The 20,475-nt window shown below is 41.2% G+C and overlaps 1 protein-coding gene across 3 annotated transcripts in view; it reads left to right on the top strand.

The window, feature by feature from the left end:
- Positions 1-20,475, top strand: part of tanc1b (tetratricopeptide repeat, ankyrin repeat and coiled-coil containing 1b) — a 99,700-nt gene that overhangs the window by 52,985 nt on the left and 26,240 nt on the right. For all 3 annotated transcript variants that reach the window (XM_029458522.1, XM_029458521.1, XM_029458520.1), the window contains 5 exons: positions 1,637-1,770; positions 3,961-4,150; positions 6,757-7,065; positions 18,015-18,137; positions 20,014-20,295. In XM_029458522.1, the coding sequence (XP_029314382.1) occupies positions 1,637-1,770; positions 3,961-4,150; positions 6,757-7,065; positions 18,015-18,137; positions 20,014-20,295 (1,038 nt within the window). The remainder of the gene's footprint in view (positions 1-1,636; positions 1,771-3,960; positions 4,151-6,756; positions 7,066-18,014; positions 18,138-20,013; positions 20,296-20,475) is intronic.

Raw genomic sequence — 20,475 nt, 5'->3', positions numbered from 1 at the left:
GATATAAAAATGCCTCAATGGAATGACTGAACTAGATCGGGCAGCTCCAACACTGTACCTCCAATATGACAAGGTCTAATTGAGGCTATAAATCCATAAATGACATTTGAACACAGCACAGCCAAACATGATGTATCAAATTACAGCATACAGCAATTACAGATACAGACAGCACAAATGATTTTGAGTAAGAAAACAAAACATAAATTTAGAAATGTTTCAGCTGACTTGGCTGCCCTCTGGATCCAGTATGATAAGTTAGGCTAGAGATTTTAAAAGTGTTTCTGTAGTGTATTCATTTGAATTCAATTTACATAAAAAAAAAGCTTCAGTGTATTTGCATGATGGCACTTCTGCGTCCGGCAGTCCTCAGAAAAGCATGTAAGAGGGCTAAAATAAGGCTTATTTTGTTCAGGGGAAGTAGATGGGGACTCGTGGGGATGGGGAGTTTTCCTTTTGATGATTTCTTTACAATCACAGAAGAAAACAAATATAAAACTGTATATGGGCAGTGTGTGTGTGTGTGTGTGTGTGTGTGTGTGTGTGTGTGTGTGTGTGTGTGTGTGTGTGTGTGTGTGTGTGTGTGTGTGTGTGTGTGTGTGTGTGTGTGTGTGTGTGTGTGTGTGTCTGCGGCTCAATTTTGACATTCTTTATTGGGGCTTGGCAGTACATTATGCCATTGGACTTGTTTGTATTTAATCAGATTAACTGCCAACATTATTAATAACTGTGGAGGAAAGGGGGTAAAGGAGAAAATGAAGGAGAGGAGGGAAAGGTGCTGACAGTAGGCTGTATAATAAGCTTTTGTACCTTGGACATCTGTCTCTCTCTCTCTCTCTCTCTCTTCTCTCTCTTTTCTCTCTCCCTCGCTCTCTCTCTCTCTCTCTTCCCCCTCTCTCTTTTCTCTCTCTTTTCTCTCTCTCTCCCTCGCTCTCTCTCTCTCTCTCTCTTCCCCCTCTCTCTTTTCTCTCTATTTTCTCTCAGACTGTCTCTTAACTCTCAGGGAATGTAGCAACTCTTCCTTAATTAATAAGCCACACCCACATTAGCATTACATGTATGGATGATAAAATACTCTTTTCAGTTCGAGCCCAGGTTCTTGTTGCATAAATTTGTCTTCATTTTTTTTTTGGTTAGGGTTTTAATACATGCCAAAAAGCAATATGTATAAACAGCAACAAATAGATAGTGGTCTTTGCCCTGTTGATGGCACCCCAACCTTGAAATTGCTATCTAAACAAAGTGAGAAAGCCTGTGTCCACTCATTGATATTCAAAGGCTCTATGAGTGTGAGCTGTAAACAACCAGAAAGCCCTGGAATTGGCACTTGAGGCGTTGCAGGACAAACACACACACAGTCTGCTTTCTTAACAATGCTAGACATTCACATGTATTCAGACTCTTTTCGAATACACACACACACACACACTTTCTCTAACTCCCTTGCTCTTCTTTCCTCCCCCTATCTGGTTCTGCACCACATCAGCAGCAGCTGGAGAGTGCAGCATAGCCTTTCAGAGCAGAGCTGTGGAGGGCAGGGCAGGCAGAGTTGTCCTGTGTGGGACATCCAGTGGAGAGAGGGAATCTGCCCGCTAACGTCTCTCCCTCTCTCTCTCTCTCTCTCCCTCTTCTCTAGAGCTGCAAGCGGAGAAACAACCAAGCTCCTCCTCCCCTGCCACTCAGGAACTGATGACAAGGCTGGGCTTTTTACTAGGAGAAGGGATCCCGGGTACGGCACGCATACCTATGGACGACAAGAATGAAAAGAAGGTATTTCAATTTCTCCCTCCCCTCCAACTCCCTCCCTCTTCCAACAGCAGCTGCTCTCACTGCTGCAGCGCACAGATAGAGAGATAGAGGAGAGAGAAGAGATGAGAGGAGGAGGGAGTTGTGGCAGTGTAACTGAAGAATGGATTTTTTTGTTGCAGCTTGATTCATGTTTTTCCCCCTGTGCATTATCTTTGGATGAGGATTTAGGAGGCACCTCTGGGAATCATTTTTTTGGCACAACAAACAACGGTAACTGTCAAACTGTTTTTGTTTGAGATGTTAAAGATGTTTTAAAGAAAGTAAATGCATATTTAAAACTGGTTGCATGTGGTTTTTTTCTTTCTCCGCTGTGGTGTATAAGTCTCCCAGTAACTTGAGTGCTATTCCAGCGGTTCTTGAGTTTGTAACAAGAGTGTCTGAGCCCCGGACCAGAAATAGAGTTATGTTAGGTCTGAGCCTCAGTTTGTTTGGTTCTGCTAATTAAGCTGGTGCTGTGCGAAGAGCGAGCCCAGCACGCTACACTTCCCTCATTTATCTCGTGTCTTGGACCCGCTTTGACACTGACTCTGCAATTCTAGAAACGTGAAAGAGACTTACAAAGTACTTCATGAGTCATGTTCATTAGATTAGATGTGGGTAGCGTCACGGTTTTTTACTTTCGTTTGTGTGCGTGTAGGTGTGTGTTTTCAGAGCTCAGTTGGGGAGGAGCACATTATTGTCATCTGCCAGCAATTCTGTTTTCCTCCATGCTGCTGTTTAACAACATGTCTTAAACTCGGTATGTTGTTTTTAGTTCTGCCCGAACAGTAAATTATTAAATGACAGTGAGCTGTTTGGCTCTTGCTGTGATTTGTTAGGTGGCTCTGGGTGCAACCCCAGGCTGGAAATTGCCAGACAAAAACCACTGGCATGCTGTTGCAAAATAAACAGGTGGGAGTTAGAAAAAGGAAATGTTATGTAGTTCATATTAGCATTCCACAAGTTGTTAATGAGGCCTTAAGTTATGTAGCGTCCCTCCTATTCTGCTGCTTGTATCCATTCAGCATGTAGACCTTTAAACAGCAACGGTCGATGCATCTTGTGGGTTAGTCCCACTTCTCTCTCTCCAGTTGGTGAGTCTTTCTATATTATGAGTTTAGTCGGGTAGAAGAAAAATAGATTTTCTTTTGGAGCAGAAATGCTGCAGTAATTATAATATAACTTATAATCAATATATATGTACGGTAAGTAAAGAACTATTCACATATTTTAGTGCAATAACAACTTAACAACTTGCAGTATAAGTTAAAGAGGCTTTTAAAGAGCTAAGGGATGTTTTGATTTCAGGTTTAATGTTCAAAATGGTTTGCTGAGATTTTAATTGGATGTGTTTGTTTGAGGCAATGCACAGACTTGTAGTAAGTGGTGCTTGAGAAGCCAAGTGAGGGTGAAAGTCCCTCAGGCAACCAAATATCTGCAGCAAAGTTGGTGTACTAAGGATGAGGGTTGTTTTTATTTGACCTGGGCTTGTAACCGTGGTTTTTAATTGGAAACAGTTTGAAGGCTTTGGCCCTTCTTTCAGTGGGACAAGGATGACCGTCTTAAGCTACAGTATATTGTGTGCAATCAGAATACAGTTATAGGAAGATGGGTAAACAGGACAAACCAGCATTAATGTGGATTTCTCTGGTTGTCAGTTGGCTCAAACAAAGATTCAGCTTCTTTAGGATTGTCAGACAGGCTTGGTGGTATGCATGAGAAAGGTATCTATTGTGTCACAACAACATAGATACTTCTTCCCTTGTGAAATTCTCTTGAGGCTTATTTTAGTTCCTCCACACATATGAGTGTGTAATTTCCAAGCATTGCTCCATTAACGGTGCTCATGCCCTTCGGCTTGTGTGTCATGCTCACACGTGAAAGGCTTGTTTATTTGTGAGGGAATCGTTTGAATTGCTTTCACATGATCCAGGAAATGGGCAAAGGATCAAATATTTATTTTTTTACGTTTTCTAAATTCCCCCGCCAAATAAGGTTGGAAAATATATTTTTTTGGTGTATTTGTTGGTGCTCATGCTGAAGAAATGTGAACATGTTCCCAGCTGACTTTCAGTTTATATTGGGTTGACTTCATACTGAATTGACATTTGATTAGTAGAGCACATTCTTGATGTACCTTAACCTTTTTCCTTTATCCTTCTTCCCCCCCAGTGCTCTGTGACTAACCAGGGTATCAGCCCCTGCTCCACACTGACCAGCAGCACGGCGTCTCCCTGCACTGACAGCCCATGTTCCACGCTCAACAGTACGACCAGCCGCCCCCCTCTCAGCCGCACCAGCCCCTGTGGGACCATCACAAGCCCCAGCTCCACACTTGAGAGCAAAGACAGTGGGATCATAGGTGCGAAATAACCAACTCTCTCCTCCTAATCAAATAGAAACTCGTATGGTGCAGGAGAAACTGTGTGTTTGAGTGATGAGTGATGTTTTTATGAGCAAATCCTCAATTTGTTTGTTTCGTGGTGGACGCAATACACATACCTGCTGCAGGTTTTACCCTTTTGGCTGCTGTAATGTGCTGAAAAAAGGCAGCAAAACAGACTGGTCGCTAACAAACATCTATGTAAACATTTAAATTTAAATATATATACACACACAATGCATTTTTGTGAGACTGCTGTTTAAAACCACCTGTTGCCAAAATAGTCAGTAACCACGCTAGGAATGCCAGTGATGAGCCAGGTCAGCTGCAGATCCAGTGGGGAACCAGGCACAGTGAATCAATAGCTTAGATAGGAGCGTGAGTAGCACACATCAGAGTAATGACAAAAAATGGCAGCATACCAGTGGCTGCATCAGTTGCCGGGTTTGATAAAAACGTTGGTCACAAAAAAAGCTGTATGACTTCTCAGTACTCTTTTTGGCTTTTATTTTTTCACAATACAACTGTGTGTTTTCCATGAAGCTCTTCTATTTCTAATTTGCAATCTGAGAATGGTACCTCCATGTGCGCTTTGTGGCTCGGACCAAAAAGTCTCACCTGCATTGTGTCACTGATTTATCAACTCATTAAACCCATTGGATATGTTTGTGGGAATGCATAGCAATCGAGTCAGGTTATGTTCATCATTTTATCATGTGTCAGTTATGGAGTTTGTATTGAGCTGTTCTAGTATGAGAGCGCATTGAGTTGACAGTTGCCACATTTTGCCATTCTATTATATCTCCAGTAATAGCCCTGTAAGACATCTGGGGATTTACACAAGCTGACAGGAATACGTCGTTTTCTATTGATATATTAATCCGTCTGCTGTTTCTACTCACAAACCTTCCGGTGGCTTTACAAATGTTAGAAATTCATTTTGAAAATGGCTTTTAAATATTTGCAGTGGGAATTCAATAGCAAGTCGTAACTGTATGGTCCTGCTGTTCTCCTTGGTTGAACTTAAATCATTTCTCAAGGCACCAGTATATTCTTGGGGAAAAGTTAATATCCTTGTATAAACTAAGTAGGATATCATACATTTTATGCCTATTTAGGTAACTGATTGACATCATTGTTCGGCAGTAGAAAGCAATGAGGGCCAAAGCCAGATATAACTAAACAATTTGGATTTCCACTACTGCAGAGACTGATTACCATTGTCAGTCACTCTGTCCCCCCAGAGCAATATCATAGCTAGCTTCTAAATAATTTATGGAAGCTGTGATATAGTATCTTCAAGTATGGAGCAATCGACACCCAGGATGAGCTATACAGTCACGTTGCATGTATTGTGGTCTATCTCATTGTAAAGCTACTTCACTCGTGTCAAATCAAAATGTATTTTGTGAGAGAATGACACAATATGACGTTGGTCTGCAACATCCCACCCACAAGCCTTGATAAGACTGCAGGCATCGAAGAGAACAAAGCTATGTTGTGTCCACAAGTCGGATTCCAGCCAGTGATTAATGTTCCCCGTTCTTTGAAGTTTGATTCTGACTCTGATTCCAAAAGCACATTCATTTGGCTTTGTACAGCGTGAAAAGCTCCTTGGAGGAATTTGGGAGATTTCTTAACATGTAGAAAATGGCTCCCAGAGGAGTTTCTGCATGAGGTGCCTGGGGAAAGACTTATAACAGCCGTTTAGCAATGACCATAACCAGCTCCTAGTACGGTAACATGATAAGCTTTCCATATGTTTGAATGAATAATAATGTATTCTTTGCCATGGGCTACAGTTCAACAAGTAAGCAGTCACTGTAACCTCTTCTACATCGGGATGACTGCTAATGCCGTGCTCAGAGCAGGGCTAGACGTGACTGCTGTCATGAATGACTTCATATTTGCCTAAGTAAACAGCACAGAAGTCACAAGGTCCAAGATGTGTTTTATTAATAATAGTGATGATGCAACGCGCTGCATTCGGAATCTGCATTTTTGAAATCCAGATTAAGAGTGAGTGATGCAAACGCAGCCAGCTGGCCAGTCAGTTCCTGTCCTCTGGCTGTGCTGATGTTTCTGCATCCAGCTGCAGCTCATGTAGCTTTGGGCCTCCACTCATCTTTTAGGATTGTATTAGATAGCTGCGTTGGCCTGAGGGAGGATTAAAGGATTTGTTGTCATGTTAGCAAAACACCTGTCTGAACTCAAAAATACTGAGGGATAGTGGGATTTTTGTCTCATAGTACAGCTTCCAGACGCTGTATTATATTGGATCCTTCAACTGATGATTTGTGAAAAGAACAAAAGACATTCGAAGCGTCTGGGCTCAGGAAATTAATTCTACAAGTCTATGCAATCATGTCTTTCCAATTTACATTAGTGAAAGCAGACTCTGTCAGTATGAAGTCAGGTGGTAGACAGTGTTGATAAGGGCAATGAGGAAAAGCAGGGAGTTATTCAAAGTTAAAAGCTCAGTTACACAGATTAGAGATGAAGACTGATAAATATTCATAGCACACAAAGAGCATCTTACCTCCCTCTCTTGCTCTAATTCCCTCTCTTATTTCATCTCCCCACAGCCACCATCACTAGTTCTTCGGAGAATGATGACCGCAGTGGCTCCAGCCTGGAGTGGAGTAAGGATGGCAGCCTGAGAGGCAGCGGGCGCCATGGCCTTGCGCAGAGTGTGCGGGCTGACACCTGCTCTCCTGTGGCCGAAGAAGACTCCAACAGCGCCACAGCAACGCCAGCCGACACCCCATCCAGAACAGACCAGAAGCAGTCAGCAGGGGCACCGCAGCCTCCAAGTCACTCGCCCGAGGGACCCATTCCATACCCATCGCAGACATCTTCTTCCCTCATGATGCCGAGGCCAAACTCTGTAGCAGGTAAGAGTCGCATGACATCTGGATGTCTTCTGTGCAGAGCAGGGAAAGGATCTGTATACCTTTCCTCGTTGTCTCTGTGCATTCATTTAGCATTACATGAAACATTCTACTCAAACTTTCTTTGTGTTGCCTAGTAACATTTGTTATGCTGACAGGAACAGTGCTTGGGTGTCTCACTGTATCGCATCGACAGTCAGTTTAAGTTCGTTATGCTATGATACGACCTGTGCCTGAAGCTGACAAGTGTGGTGTCATTTCTAGTCCAAGCAAGTGACACACACAGACAGGAAAAAGCATTTGTAGACATTGAGGGAATGAGACGGTTTTTTTTCAGAAGCCAGGTTGCGCTTTTCAACAAAGAGTGCGATATAAAGGCAGACGTTTGGGATTAGGCAGCTGTTGTATGCGGTGCCTCGGCCCTGCCTGCCATGTCGGACCTAAGCACAAGCCACTGTCTGGCAGATCGGTTCTGCATTCCTGCCCTGGACCCTCCGTGTTATGGCTCAGCTCGCCATATCCACACAGCTGTCACAGTTGTTGATATCCCTCCGCATCCCCTCTCCCCGCTTTTCCTTCCCAGATCTCCCCCACTCTGCCTCCCTCCTTTTGCTGTTGCTGCTTTTGAACTTGGCCCTGTTTTAACTCACGCAGCCATACGTTTTACATCTACCTTTAAAACTAAAGACCAAAGGCGAGTTGAGAAGTCGATGCAAAGACTAACAAAAATCAAGTCCTCAATGAACTCCATGGTTTGAACTGATATTTGAGAACTATAATTTTCATCTGTGTTATAGCCTGCCATTAGGATTCACTAAAGACAGTTGTTGGATTTTATGTGGCAAGTGAACTGTGAAATCACCAGCAATGAAATCTGCTGCTGTACCTGCAATCACATGCTGTTCATCATTATCCATTCCCAGGGGAATATGGTGTGCACGTGCTTGCTGTTAGGCTGACTAGACACTAGAAATAACAGCATTATAAACGTAAAGGACATGAATTAAATATGTGCTTGTTGCAGTTGCAGACTAAAGCTTAAGTATTGTGTAAATGGTGCATCGGGTTAAAAAAAAACCCCGACTCTTCTAGGGAAGAAGAAGATTGTATGGAGGGGAGTGAAACAGTTGAACTTCAGCCGGTCAACTTTGTCGCACTGCATTGTACAAGCAGACAGTTTGGTTGGTGATGCGAAATCACAGGAAATGACAGAGGCAGACTGTAGAACTGGGGATAAAGGCATAAAAACACAAGTGGACTCAGTTCATGAGTCAAAGTAAAACCCTAAAGACAACAGATAACGCACCAGAATCCAGACACGTATGTGAGTAGTATATCCCTCAACACGTGAATATCAGTTTTTAGCTGGAAGTTGATGTATTTCGTTCATATTTTGTTGCTTAGGAACATGACAGTTTGAAAAGAGTGTTTTACCCATCTCACCTTGATGCTGCAGCTGCCAATGTGTTGAAGATGAAATGCTTTAATGATCCTGCAAAAATATTCCTCCCCTGGGTTTGACCGAGATGAAATACAGTAACTATTCACTCGTGTCTGCTACTTTTACTGTATGTTTTTCCTCTTTGATAACATCCAGCTCAGGTTCCTGTTGAGTTTGAATGCACTTATTGTGAATCGCCTTGGAAAAAAGCATACGGCAAATAAATGTAGTGCAATGTAAAGGTGCAATGTTAGTCTCAAAGGCTTAGCCATTTATTACAGCCCATTTATCTGCTGGAGACCTTGCAGTGTTCTTTTTCTAATGTTAAGATGGTTTGAGTATAAGAGATAGAAGCAGAACAAGTAGTACTTGGTTAGTGCCTAACCTTCTCTCAGACATAGAATACATTCTATAGCTTATGAATGCATTTTATGCATTGTGTATTACGTTTGCACAACACTTTAATAATGTTTCTACAGCCCACATTGTAAACATGAAGTGGTACATACGTGGCAATGTGCTGTTCAGTGGCCATTCTATTGTTCCATGAGTCCATACGCTTTTACATCTCATCATTATTTTGCCGCTGACTTAAATCTGAACGGCACAGGGACACACTCATAAAGCTAACAGACCAGGAAATATTTGACTGTTTATGTGTGCTGGTCTGCGTGTGAGTGCCAGTGTGCTCGTCTCCTTGTGTGCTCCAAAGTTTATTGGCTGATGTCATAGTTATACAGCATTGCCCTCTAGGTTCCTGCAGAATTCACACCTCAGATTTTACGCTGTGTGCCAAAGCCCTGAGAAAGGACATCATGGACATGGTGAGAGACAACTTCATTTATGGCCCAAACCGATCTATGTCGGTTTCAAGGTGAGCCGGGGGTTGGGCTTCTTTTCAGTTGGGGCTCAAGGAAATTGTCTTCAATAAAAAAAACAATGCTTCCAAAGACGCAAATACTAAAGCAGAAAGAAGCTAAATGATTGGGATGCCATTGTACAAAACAAAGAAAATCTATTCATCATTAGAGCATTCACTCTGTGTGCCTGAACATCTGTAAGTACTTTTTATCGTGTGGTTCTGGATGCCAGCACATTAGATTACGAGTTTTCTGCTCTGACAATGCTATTCCTTTACTTTATCGATAGACAAGGACAAGGAGCATACAAAACCTTAGATAATAGCAGATAAATGACCCCCCCCCCCCCCCCCCATTGCCTAAAAGATGTTGGGGCTTTTTTTATTCACTCTTAGTTTTTCATTCAGTAAACTTTCAGAGACCATGGCACTCTGTTTGAAGGTCAAGGTCTCAGGTTCTTGTTGACAAGTGAGAGTAAGATGGAGGATAAGTTCCAGGCAGTGACTGTTACGCTGAAGAGGGATATAGGTATGAAGGCAGAGCTTTCTCTTTTACAGTTGATGTACATTCCAACTGAAACCTATTGCCTTGAGCATAACAGCAACTGAAAAAGTCAGATCTCAGATACAAACAATCCAAACGTTTTGCAATGTGTCTGGGCGCAATGTGAGGACATTGGACATCTGTAAGGAACTCTTGAGTAGCTGTTCCTTGAAGTTGAAAAGAGACAGTTAAAATTCTTCTGGCGTCCGTGGAGGCATCTACGGGGCATTCAACTAGGTGGAGACCCTGAAGTGGACTTAGAACATGCTGGAGCGATTATATATCTCACCTGGTCTTGGAACACATCAGGATTCCTCAGGAAGAGCTGGAATATGTAGCTGTGAATTACCTTTCTTAGCAGGTCAACACATTGACCCTGTGGGAGGGATGGATTGATATATGTAATATATCCCAGACCTTGTAGTCAACCGTTTTCATAAAGAGCTATTTCACACTGTAATAGTGAAACCTTACTATTTTGTTGTTACATCATCTGGCAATCCATTTCCAGGTTGCTCCTAGAATAAAGCAAAATCTAAACTTTACCAGCAGTATTATTTCACCTACCTAGACAATTAGCAGAAACTGTAAAGTGGCTAAAGATCGCAGCACAGAGGCCACTTTTTCTTAGAGGCAAAGTTGAATTCCCCCCCCCCCCCCCCCCCATCTGTCTCATGCCAATCAACGGGTGTATGGCTGTGCCTCTAGAATGTTAACTATGTATGAAGAAGGAATGTCGGCATATTGCTTAGAAGTGTCATTTGCACTGCCTTGGTGAACACACATCCTGTGGCTAGCTTGTCCCTGGGCTGCTGTGGGAACTCAAGTAGCACTGCGAGGAGCCTGCATGTGCTGTGGCAAGCTGCACAAATGTTGGCTTGCACCACCTGTCAACGCCGACAGAGCCAAATTCAGATGCATCTTCAGTTGGCAATTGCATCATTAGTTGGTAGCCTAAGGAAATATCTCGGCCATCTTTCTTCATAGAAAACATTTTCTGCCATATCTTTAAAGCAACATTAAAAAGCTGTCACAACAACAACAACAACAACCATATAACAGCCACCACAGACATGTATCATCCACTTAATATTAAAATATACCCTCCTTAAAATTATCATGATTATGATTTTTGCCGTAATCTAGCAGCCATACTATGTGGGGAAAAAACATGTTTACTCATGTCCTGGATAATGCAGCCCTCTTTCTGCTGTCCAGAATTAAAAGCCTTCTGAGACGGCTCTCAATAAATAAATGACATTTTTTGCCCAGGATAAATGTCTGTCTTAACAATGATTCAATCTGTGTGATACAAAAAATTTAATTCATTACTATCTGAAATTCACTAATATCAAGACCAATTCTTATTTATTTTAATTTCACCTGGAAGGTCATTTTTTTTAAGTGCATGGTCACCACATTAACAACATCAACCTTTTGTCTGCACTGACACTTTCAAATGTCAGATGTTGAAGCACCCATGACTGTTCATGCATCTAAAATCACACGTTTGTTTTGTAAAATGGTAGACTAAATTTCCCTTTGTGTGTATCGCACTCTTTGCCACCCTTACTCATCATTATACTTATAATATAACAAGAATTCTATTAAGCTTTTTAAAAACGATTACAACATATTAGTTGTGGCCACTGGAATTTCATGGTTTTGAAATGTTAGCTTGAGCTGCTTGTAGTCGTGTTTTTCCGACAGGGAGATTGAGTTAGGGTCACTGTGGCTCAGGAATGGTGCTACAGTGCATCAGTGCTTTTGCTATTCGACAAAGCTTTGTGGTCTGAGCCTTGCTAAGGTACAGTACACACTTATTTGTTTCTACGCCAAAGTACTCTGCTCTTCTGACAAAACTCACGCTCTGATAATGGATCCAAGATCTTTCATAACACTGTGTCTATGGACTATTGACAAGCAACTTCCATCATATATCAAAACATTGGAGAGCAGTGACCTGGTAAGGTTTGAGTACAGCTCACATCTGTGTTTTATTAGAAAGACTGAAGTCATCTGAACACAGTGTGTGACTCAAATGATGTTTGCAAAGGTCAGGCAGTCATTTTCTCAAATAAAAAAATCATGTCAGTCAGTTCAACAGCATGTTTAATTCAATAGGCTGTAGTCTCTGTACTACTGATATGCTCATTGTCTCATTGTAGTTTTTCGAGACTGTGTTGTCTCCTGTCGATTCTGGACAGTGTCGATCTGTTTTTGTCTATGTTTTGTGATGTCATCAGGTAGCCGTGGAATTCTCCTCCGAGTTTATCTGTTCAGTTAGAGATTTAAAAGAAAACAAGAAGAAAACTGATAATCCATTCATATTTTCCAGTGCTCTTGAAAGGTCACAGTACCATCTTTTAAAATGTCCACTCTCAGAGAATTGTTGGTGCATCTATGTCACAGCAGGAGCAAAATAAAAACCTTTGCAGAGATCAATCTGCGTTGTTTTGAAAAGCCATTTAAAATTCTGCTCAGTGGCACTCCATTGACAGATCTGAACTTGCCAAATGTCTAATTTCAAAGGGACAATGTGTTAGCTAACTACTCTCTGCCACCACAGAGCCACCTGACTATGTTTGATTGACAGCACCCCACTATTTAGAATTATGTATTAGGAGGACATTTCTTCTTAGCAATAATTCTAGTTAGCACAGAGTTTTTACAGTGAGGTGTGGACTGGCTTGTGTTTGTAAGGCGTTGTGTAAAGCTGTTGTAAGGCGACTCTCTATATTTTTGCTTTTAACTTTGTACAATGCAGTTTATTGTTTTTTCGTAAGTACATGCTGCGGTCTGATTCTTACTGTGTAGGTAGGTTGGTCTAGACCAGGGGTGTCAAACTCATTTTAGTTCAGGAGCCACATTAAGCCCAATTTGATCTCAAGTGGGCCGGACCAGTAAAATCTTAGCATAATAACCTATATATAACAACGCCAAATGTTTCCCTTCGTTTTAGTGCAAAAAAGTACTTTCTGAAAATGTTCATATTTAATTAACTATCTTTTTACAAAACATTATGAACAACCTGAAATTTCTTAAGAAAAAAAGGTGCAATTTCAACAATATTATGCCTTAGTTTATCATTTACACATGTGCATTACAACTTACAGATCACAGTGTATCTACAAAGGCACAAAACATTTTGTCACAGGTATCTGGAACAGTATTTTACTTTATGATCAAAACAACACATTTTTACACTTTGCAAAGTCATCTCGGGGGCCAGATTGGACCCTCTGGCGGGCCGTGTTTGACACCCCATGGTCTAGACTGAAACATCTCAATGACTATTAGATGAAATACCATTATAGTTTGATCAGAAATTAATGTTCCCCTCACTTTACTTTATGTAGCGCAATCTTCAGATCAAAATTAGTTAAATACTTTAGTTTATAACCAAATACTTGCAAAGATGACATTCCTATAGCCTCATCTGTACGTTGCTGTTTGCACTAATTAGAAAATATTAGCATTGACAAGGTTAATCTATAGGATGCTAAGCATTAGCATTGCTAACATTGTCATTCTGAGCATTTGGTTTAAAGCACCAATGTGTTCATACTGTAAGTACAGTCTTTACACTGAGTTAAGATCTCTCAGGTATTTTGTAATCCTAGACCAGTTGTCGGGAACCTATGGCTCTTTCGATGACACAATATGGCTCGCACACAATTTTGAGTCAATCAAGTAATAAATAATTATACTTTGTCATTTTAAAGTAAAACTTTTAGCTCTCCCCTCTCCTTTTCTCCGCCCTGTCTCTGGCTGTAAGTGTGTTCGCACATGTGTGTGTCACTAGTAAAGCCCCACCCTTCGCGAAACCGAGCAGAGGAGAAACTGCGCAAAGCAAGCAGTAGACCGGGGGTGTCAAACTCAATCACAAAGAGGACCAATATTAAAAACTGGGACTACGTCGAGGGCCAAACACGGTCCACATTTATTGAACAGGATACACATATTGGATAAAGTGCAAAAAGATATGGAACATATTTAAGTCAACTGCAAACAAATTGCTGAGCAGTTCAATTTTAATTTCTGAGCTGCAAAGTCGGCAAATACGCTCAGTTTATCAGCAGAATGCGCGGTCGGGAACACAGCGGTGGAGATGGTTTGTCAGTGTTTGGAAACACGTAGTGACCAAAGTTGCCTTCTGCATCAGAGTCTCCCACAGGCAGCTTGGCATCATACATGTCCGTGATCACACGGCCCTGAAGCTGGAGGTTTAACAGTGAGATGCTTCGTTATGTCGCACAAACAGTCCAGCTCACATCGTCCCAGAGATCTGTGGTGTGTTTCCCTTTGCTTTCCAAAAACGAGATTTCCTCACGCAACTCGAAAAATCTATTCAGCACTTTCCCTCAACTCAGCCATCGCAGCGCCATGTTCAGAATGTATCTCCTCAGGAAAATAATTGAATTGTCTCTTATAAAGTTTCCTTTCTGTGTTACGGTGCTTATTACATGTTCCATCTCCAGAGCTTTACAACACAGCACTTCCTGGTGTATGATGCAGTGATACACCGTCAGCTGCATCTTCTCCCGCATCCTGCCCACTAATCCGCTCTTTTCACCGCATCGCAGGTGCTCCATCTGTCGTCAGTCCTGTCAGTTTGGGGCAGTTTCATTTCTCACACATTTAGATACTTCCTCAAATATGTATTTCCCCATGGTTGTGCCATGCATTTATTTAATTACCAAAACCGGCAGGCCAGTTATGAGACATATGATATTTTCTCACAGGCCGGATATAATTGCCTTGAGTTTGACACCCGTGTAGTAAACACTGAAACATGCACATTAATGAGATAAATAACATAAGCGTTTAGTTTATTTAATAAAAGAACACCTGTTCAATGAAACACTGATACCGCTTTTAGTACTCGGAGACATGTTATACTGAAAAAATGCACGCATAAAGTTGCATTCAATTTTATTAAATACATGGCTCTCAAGGAAATACTTAAAAAAATATTTGGCTTTTTATGGCTCTCCCAGCCAAAAAGGTTCCCGACCCCTGTCAACATTCAAAAGGTTGGTTCAGGTTATAGATGGTTACGTTACAGTTGGTTTAGGGCCAACATTAGGGTCTGCCAAACTTGGTAATGGAGGTAAGGGCAAGAATGAAAGTCTCCTGTGCATGCGTCAGTGGGAGCACTTTGTTCGATAGTCAAAGCACAACACTGGAAATTTGATATATGAAACCATGGTGAACCTTTTTACATGTTAATTCTTCCCAAATGTGGACCATTGCAGTTGGAGGGTTTAAATAGGTTTCCATGGTAACACTTAGTCTTCTTAAGCTAAAGCCATCCTGACTTAACAGGTCAGAGAAGGACTGGATCTAGAGATGATGTATTTAAATATTTATTACAGACAATTTGCCACTGCCTTCTGAAACACAGTTATCACTAATAGGGGTGCGTGGGTGTTAATTAAGTATTATTTTCTTTAACCGTTTATCTTTCTATATCATGGGGCTGTGACAGATTTCCTATATCAAGATTAATAGGTTCATAGTTTCCATCTTTCACGCAACACTTGGACTAATACCTGTTTATTGTGTGATTTTTGTATACTCAGGTACATATTAAGATTATGCTATAATAATTATCACACTAAGAATGTTTCCCTACCCTGACAACACCTATTACAGTGGGATTCAGACTGTCATCTGTGTTATAGCAACTCAATATTTAGCCTTGCATTTTATAGAGAATTTGCAAAACTTCCAGCCTTACTCTAAAAACGGTCTCTCGCTCTTTCTCATACAATGTCACACTGTGGTTAAATTGAATTCCTGCAACTTGAAAAGGCACAATGGTAGGTATGGTGATGGGAATATTGATTGTATCCTTGGGTAAAGAGGAAAGTGGAGTCAAGTCAGGGCGATAAGGGGCAATGGTTGAAGCTCAGCCCTCTTCTCTGTTCTGTCATGGGAAACACAGAACTAAAGGTTTCAAAGGGCAGACCTGCCCGAGGAAAAAATAATTTTCATCAGAATACTGTCTGACAAATGTGTACAGCTTCAAAGTCACTGCAAGCACACACTTCAAGGTATCATATGTACGTTTTATCAATGAGTAGAGACGTGCCAGAATAGTAAGGAATCTGGAGTGTGAGGTTGGAAAAAGAATTGAAGTTGGGGATTGGAGGGATATGAAGGCTACCTGTGGGAATTCTTGGCATTGCAAGACTTGGGGATAACAAGAGATATGACTTAACAAAAAGAAAAAAATGGTGGTGGTGCAGAATGCATTATCACAGACAGGAATGAAGGATTGTGTGCATTTAAACTTCTTCAGCAAGTCAAACTCAGTATTCCCTTCAGTCTTTGCTTATTGTACTCATGGGCAAAAAGATGTGCCTGATGCAGAATGAGGTTAAACTCTCTTGGTTTTCCATTTACACTCTAATTCACCCCCTCTTTACCCTCTGCTGCTTGCTTATCAATTTCTTTCCTGTCTGTAAATGCATGCAGTACATGGACAGAGGTGTATGCTTGTAGGGAGCGTGACACTCTTCTGGTAAGCGTTGCGCTCATTTAGCAAGTGCCTAATGCTGTGGATGCTGTGACTGGCTGAGTGAGAGAGAGAGAGACAGACAGAGAGGGAGAGAGAGGGCAGCCAAGCCTTCTGCTCAGCATCTGAATGCTGCCAGTGTGCCTGCATGGGAGCACTGGGGCAGAGGAATCGCTTTTGTGCCCTCAGTGAGCTCATCCACACGGACTCTCCAGAGATTTAGGTGAGGGTCTGCATCCTGCCTACTTGTCTGTGTGCCTGCCCAAGTATATTCCTCCCTGTGGACAAGGGGAGGGCTTTGAGAATTCCCACTGTCCTTCCCGGCTCTGCTGTTGGATGTAAGTAGCTGTTCAGTTTAGCTTTAGAATCACGTTTAGTGCTGTGTTGCTCTGCACTCACTGACTTTAGATGATGCGTTTGCCTTTCTCGATTACTTTGTTTGCTATAGGTTCAACTTCATCCATTATAGTTAATTGTGAAAGCATCATCCACTGCAGTAAAAGTAGCCATGAGGGCCTTCTTTCATTTCAGTCACCGTTGTATTGATGGCAGTAACTCTGTTGTCAGCAGACGGGTTTTTAATAAGTGGGACATTCCAGGGAGTAAGTTAGCGACCAAGTGAGGGGGGGGGAGGGAGTGAAAGGAAGAGTTGAGTGTTTGTGACAGACTCTCCAAGCTGAGGCTGATATAGTAGAAGGCAGAGGCTTTGATTCTACTTTTCAACAGGGCCAAGAGAGCATGGATTACCATGGTGATAGCATTGTTGAACAGTGAACAGCAATTGGAAGAGAAACCTTGATGCACAGAGCACAACGTTTAAAGACCAGGTCTCATACATCAAACAGGACATTGAATGGCTTTGTAATCACTGGCTCATCAAGAAGTTCATCTGCAGAGTTTAGTGTTCGTGGGGGGGGGGTCCTCCTCCTCCTCCTCCTCCTCCTCCTCCTCCTCCTAATTCCTCCTCCTCTACTAAAAGCATCTCCTGCTTCTGCTAAAAAATATTTATGGATTGGAACAAAATTCCATCAAAAGTGTGACTTCAAACATCCACATTTTATTCTGGGCTCATTATATTTTAAGATGCTGAAAGATTAACCTATTGTATAGTTAATTAATTAATTTTATCCGAAATAAGTATATCATTAACAGTAATTTGGATAGTGTACCCTAATGTTTTACGCCCCTAATCACGTTACAAATATTGTGGTAGTAATTTCTAAGCAATATAACAGTGAACCCGTAAACTGAACTGTTTTTGTTATTATTATTTTTGTTATTATTATTATTATTATTGTGTGTAGCTGTCAGCTCAAATCAAAGAAAAAAAAGAAGCATTTCTGTCTTGACTTAAAGACACTGTTATTCTTTCTGCTACATTATACTAGTACCTGCCACAAACAAACTGCAAATGTCAGAGTGCACTTTTTGGCCTCTTCTTCACTCTTCTTCTCTGAGAGATGCCACATTTTCTCTCGTGTGTGTGTGTTTCTGTCTTACCTTTTTATAGTTGATGTGACAAATGAACTCAAAATGCACCAAAGTGTCTGCGTCACTCTCTCTTTATTTCTGGTTCTGTCTACAGCGACCAGTTCCACTAAGCTGGAAGACCTGAGCTTTCTTGATGAACAGCGCAACACCCCCCTGCGGACATCCATTCGCCTACCATGGCATAATACAGGAGGAAGGCCACCCCAGGACTCTAAAGGTGACTGGACTATGCATTAATGCTGTAGATAAACATGAGGCAAGCTAATGAATTTACTAGCCAAATCCCTTATTTCGAGATGGTGACAATTTATACACTTATGTAGTACTTTTGTCAGTTCTAGTGTCAAAGTTAATGTTATTGTTTTGGCTCTGCTCCAGTTTGGGATAGAGGATAAAATGCTGGGTTTCAGCTTTAATGGTGTTTGGTGTGTTCATGTGTGTTCATGTGTTTGAAAGCGCTACAGTTCATGCACAGTTCATCCGAGGTGAATGTTAACACCCTCAAACTAAAGGTAAAAGGCTGCACTTAAACGTCACAGTCATCGTTTTATTTAAAATCCAGTGTGTTTAAGTGCAGAGCCACAAAACCGAAAGCCAAATACTTAATATGCACTGTAAACAGTACTGCACGGATTTATATTAATATGCTATCAAAAAGCGTGTTTCCTGCACACACTTAGCTCTACAGATAAAATCATTGCCTTGGTTCACGAGCCTTTATCTTGGTTATGTGTTTTGAAACTTCGGTCTCACTGAGAGAATTCCTACAGAGTGAATATTTGATGAGAACATGAATAATTGAATATGACATCGTTAGATACTCAAACTATTTAACTGTGTTTTAAAAACGTCCTCTTGCTTTTCAACACCTCCTTAAACATAAGGTTGATACAGAAGCATCATGTCAGGTGATTCATTTGTAGACCTCGCTGAAGAAACATCATTACTGGGAACAGTCCATGTCTGTTGAGTCTGAATTGTTGTTCTATACTGCATGTATGCATGTATTTAGTTTTCCGTCTATAGGGACTGCAGACACTCGTATTATACTTTATGTTACAGACTCTTAAATTGTTCGAGACTTAAGTGAGTGAAGAAACGAGATGTGGTTAGTGTGGGCAAGAGACACCACGATAGCCCAAACAAGGAAAGTTATAAGTCATCTAATATGTCAAATATGCTAATAATAATAATAATAATAATAATAAAAAAACTATTTTAAAGTTTATGCTGGCAAAGGAAACTTAACTAAGATGTTTTATTTAGAACACAAAAGCCAACAAATCAGCTTCTTTTAAAGAATCAGTAATGTTTTTGTTAAAATCTGCAAAACCAAAGGTTAAGCCCTCGTTACAGTTGTGACGTTGTTAAGATACATTCTCAGACTAAAGGTGTTTCATGGGTCTTTTAAAAAGGAGTAGTATGAAAGCAGGCAGAAATAATAGTATTAAGTTTAGCTATCAAGTAGTATGAGTAAAAGTTATATTATTGATAGCGATACTCGTATTAGTAGAGAGGATCAGAGCTTTAAAAGAGTTCATGAGTGAACAAGTGTTCTGAGATCTAATTAGTGCTTAAGTTGACCAGATAGAGTTCTCATTAACATTTGTCCAATCTAGAAGAGACAATGAACAAAACACACAGTTTTAAGAACGTAGGGTTTTGATGTAAATGGCAAACTAATGAGATGATTCTTACAGGTATGCAGTCAATATTTACCTCTATGCCAATGTATGCAGGTTTGTCTGTAAAGGATGGAGGATGAATTTATTTGGGGATTAATTAAGGATGAACCCAGAATCAGTTTGAAGTTGCCAGTATTTAAAGGAGAAAGGTCCAGTGTTGTCATTGCATGATTGTGTTACTGGCACAGAGGCTGCAGAAGAGCTTACAGTTAAATGTTTGATGTGTCAACATGAAGACATTGCAGTATTACTGGCAGAAAGTGGGATCAATTCCAAAAAAAAACTGAAGCATATTTCATGCCTTTGCCTAAAAAGCAACATCTCTTACACTGAATATTTGTGCATTGTGAGTAAAATAATGACACAATTGTAAGTCTTACGCGTTTCTTTCCTATCGCTTGTCCTCAGCTCGTTTTGCTCCCTACAAACCCGTGGACATCATGCTCAAGCCCTTGCTGTTTGAGGTGCCCAGCATCACCACAGACTCTGTGTTCGTGGGCCGAGATTGGCTCTTTCAGCAGCTGGAAGATGTCCTGAAGGCCAGCGAGTCCACAGAGAACCACGGCGCTGTTGTGGTGGGCAGCGTGGGTTATGGGAAGACAGCCATTATCTCCCGGCTAGTAGCACTGAGCTGCCACGGAGGCCGAATGCGCCAGATTGCCTCCAACAGTCCCAGTGCCTCTCCAAAAAGTAAGCAATTTTAGTATTTGCCTTTTGGATGTGAGCACGACTTTAGCTGCACGTTTTTGGTTCTTCTTGATGTATTTTCATTTTAATATTTCACAAAATGTGCCATGACTACATAAAGACAATTTAGCTAATGCAATAACAAATACTACTAATACAAGTTAAATATGACACTCATTTGTA

This window comes from Cottoperca gobio, chromosome 21, assembly GCF_900634415.1.
Source record: "Cottoperca gobio chromosome 21, fCotGob3.1, whole genome shotgun sequence".
Taxonomy (NCBI): Eukaryota; Metazoa; Chordata; class Actinopteri; order Perciformes; family Bovichtidae; genus Cottoperca; species Cottoperca gobio.
Note: the sequence above shows the minus strand (reverse complement) of the source record. Positions and strands in the feature narration are given on the sequence as shown.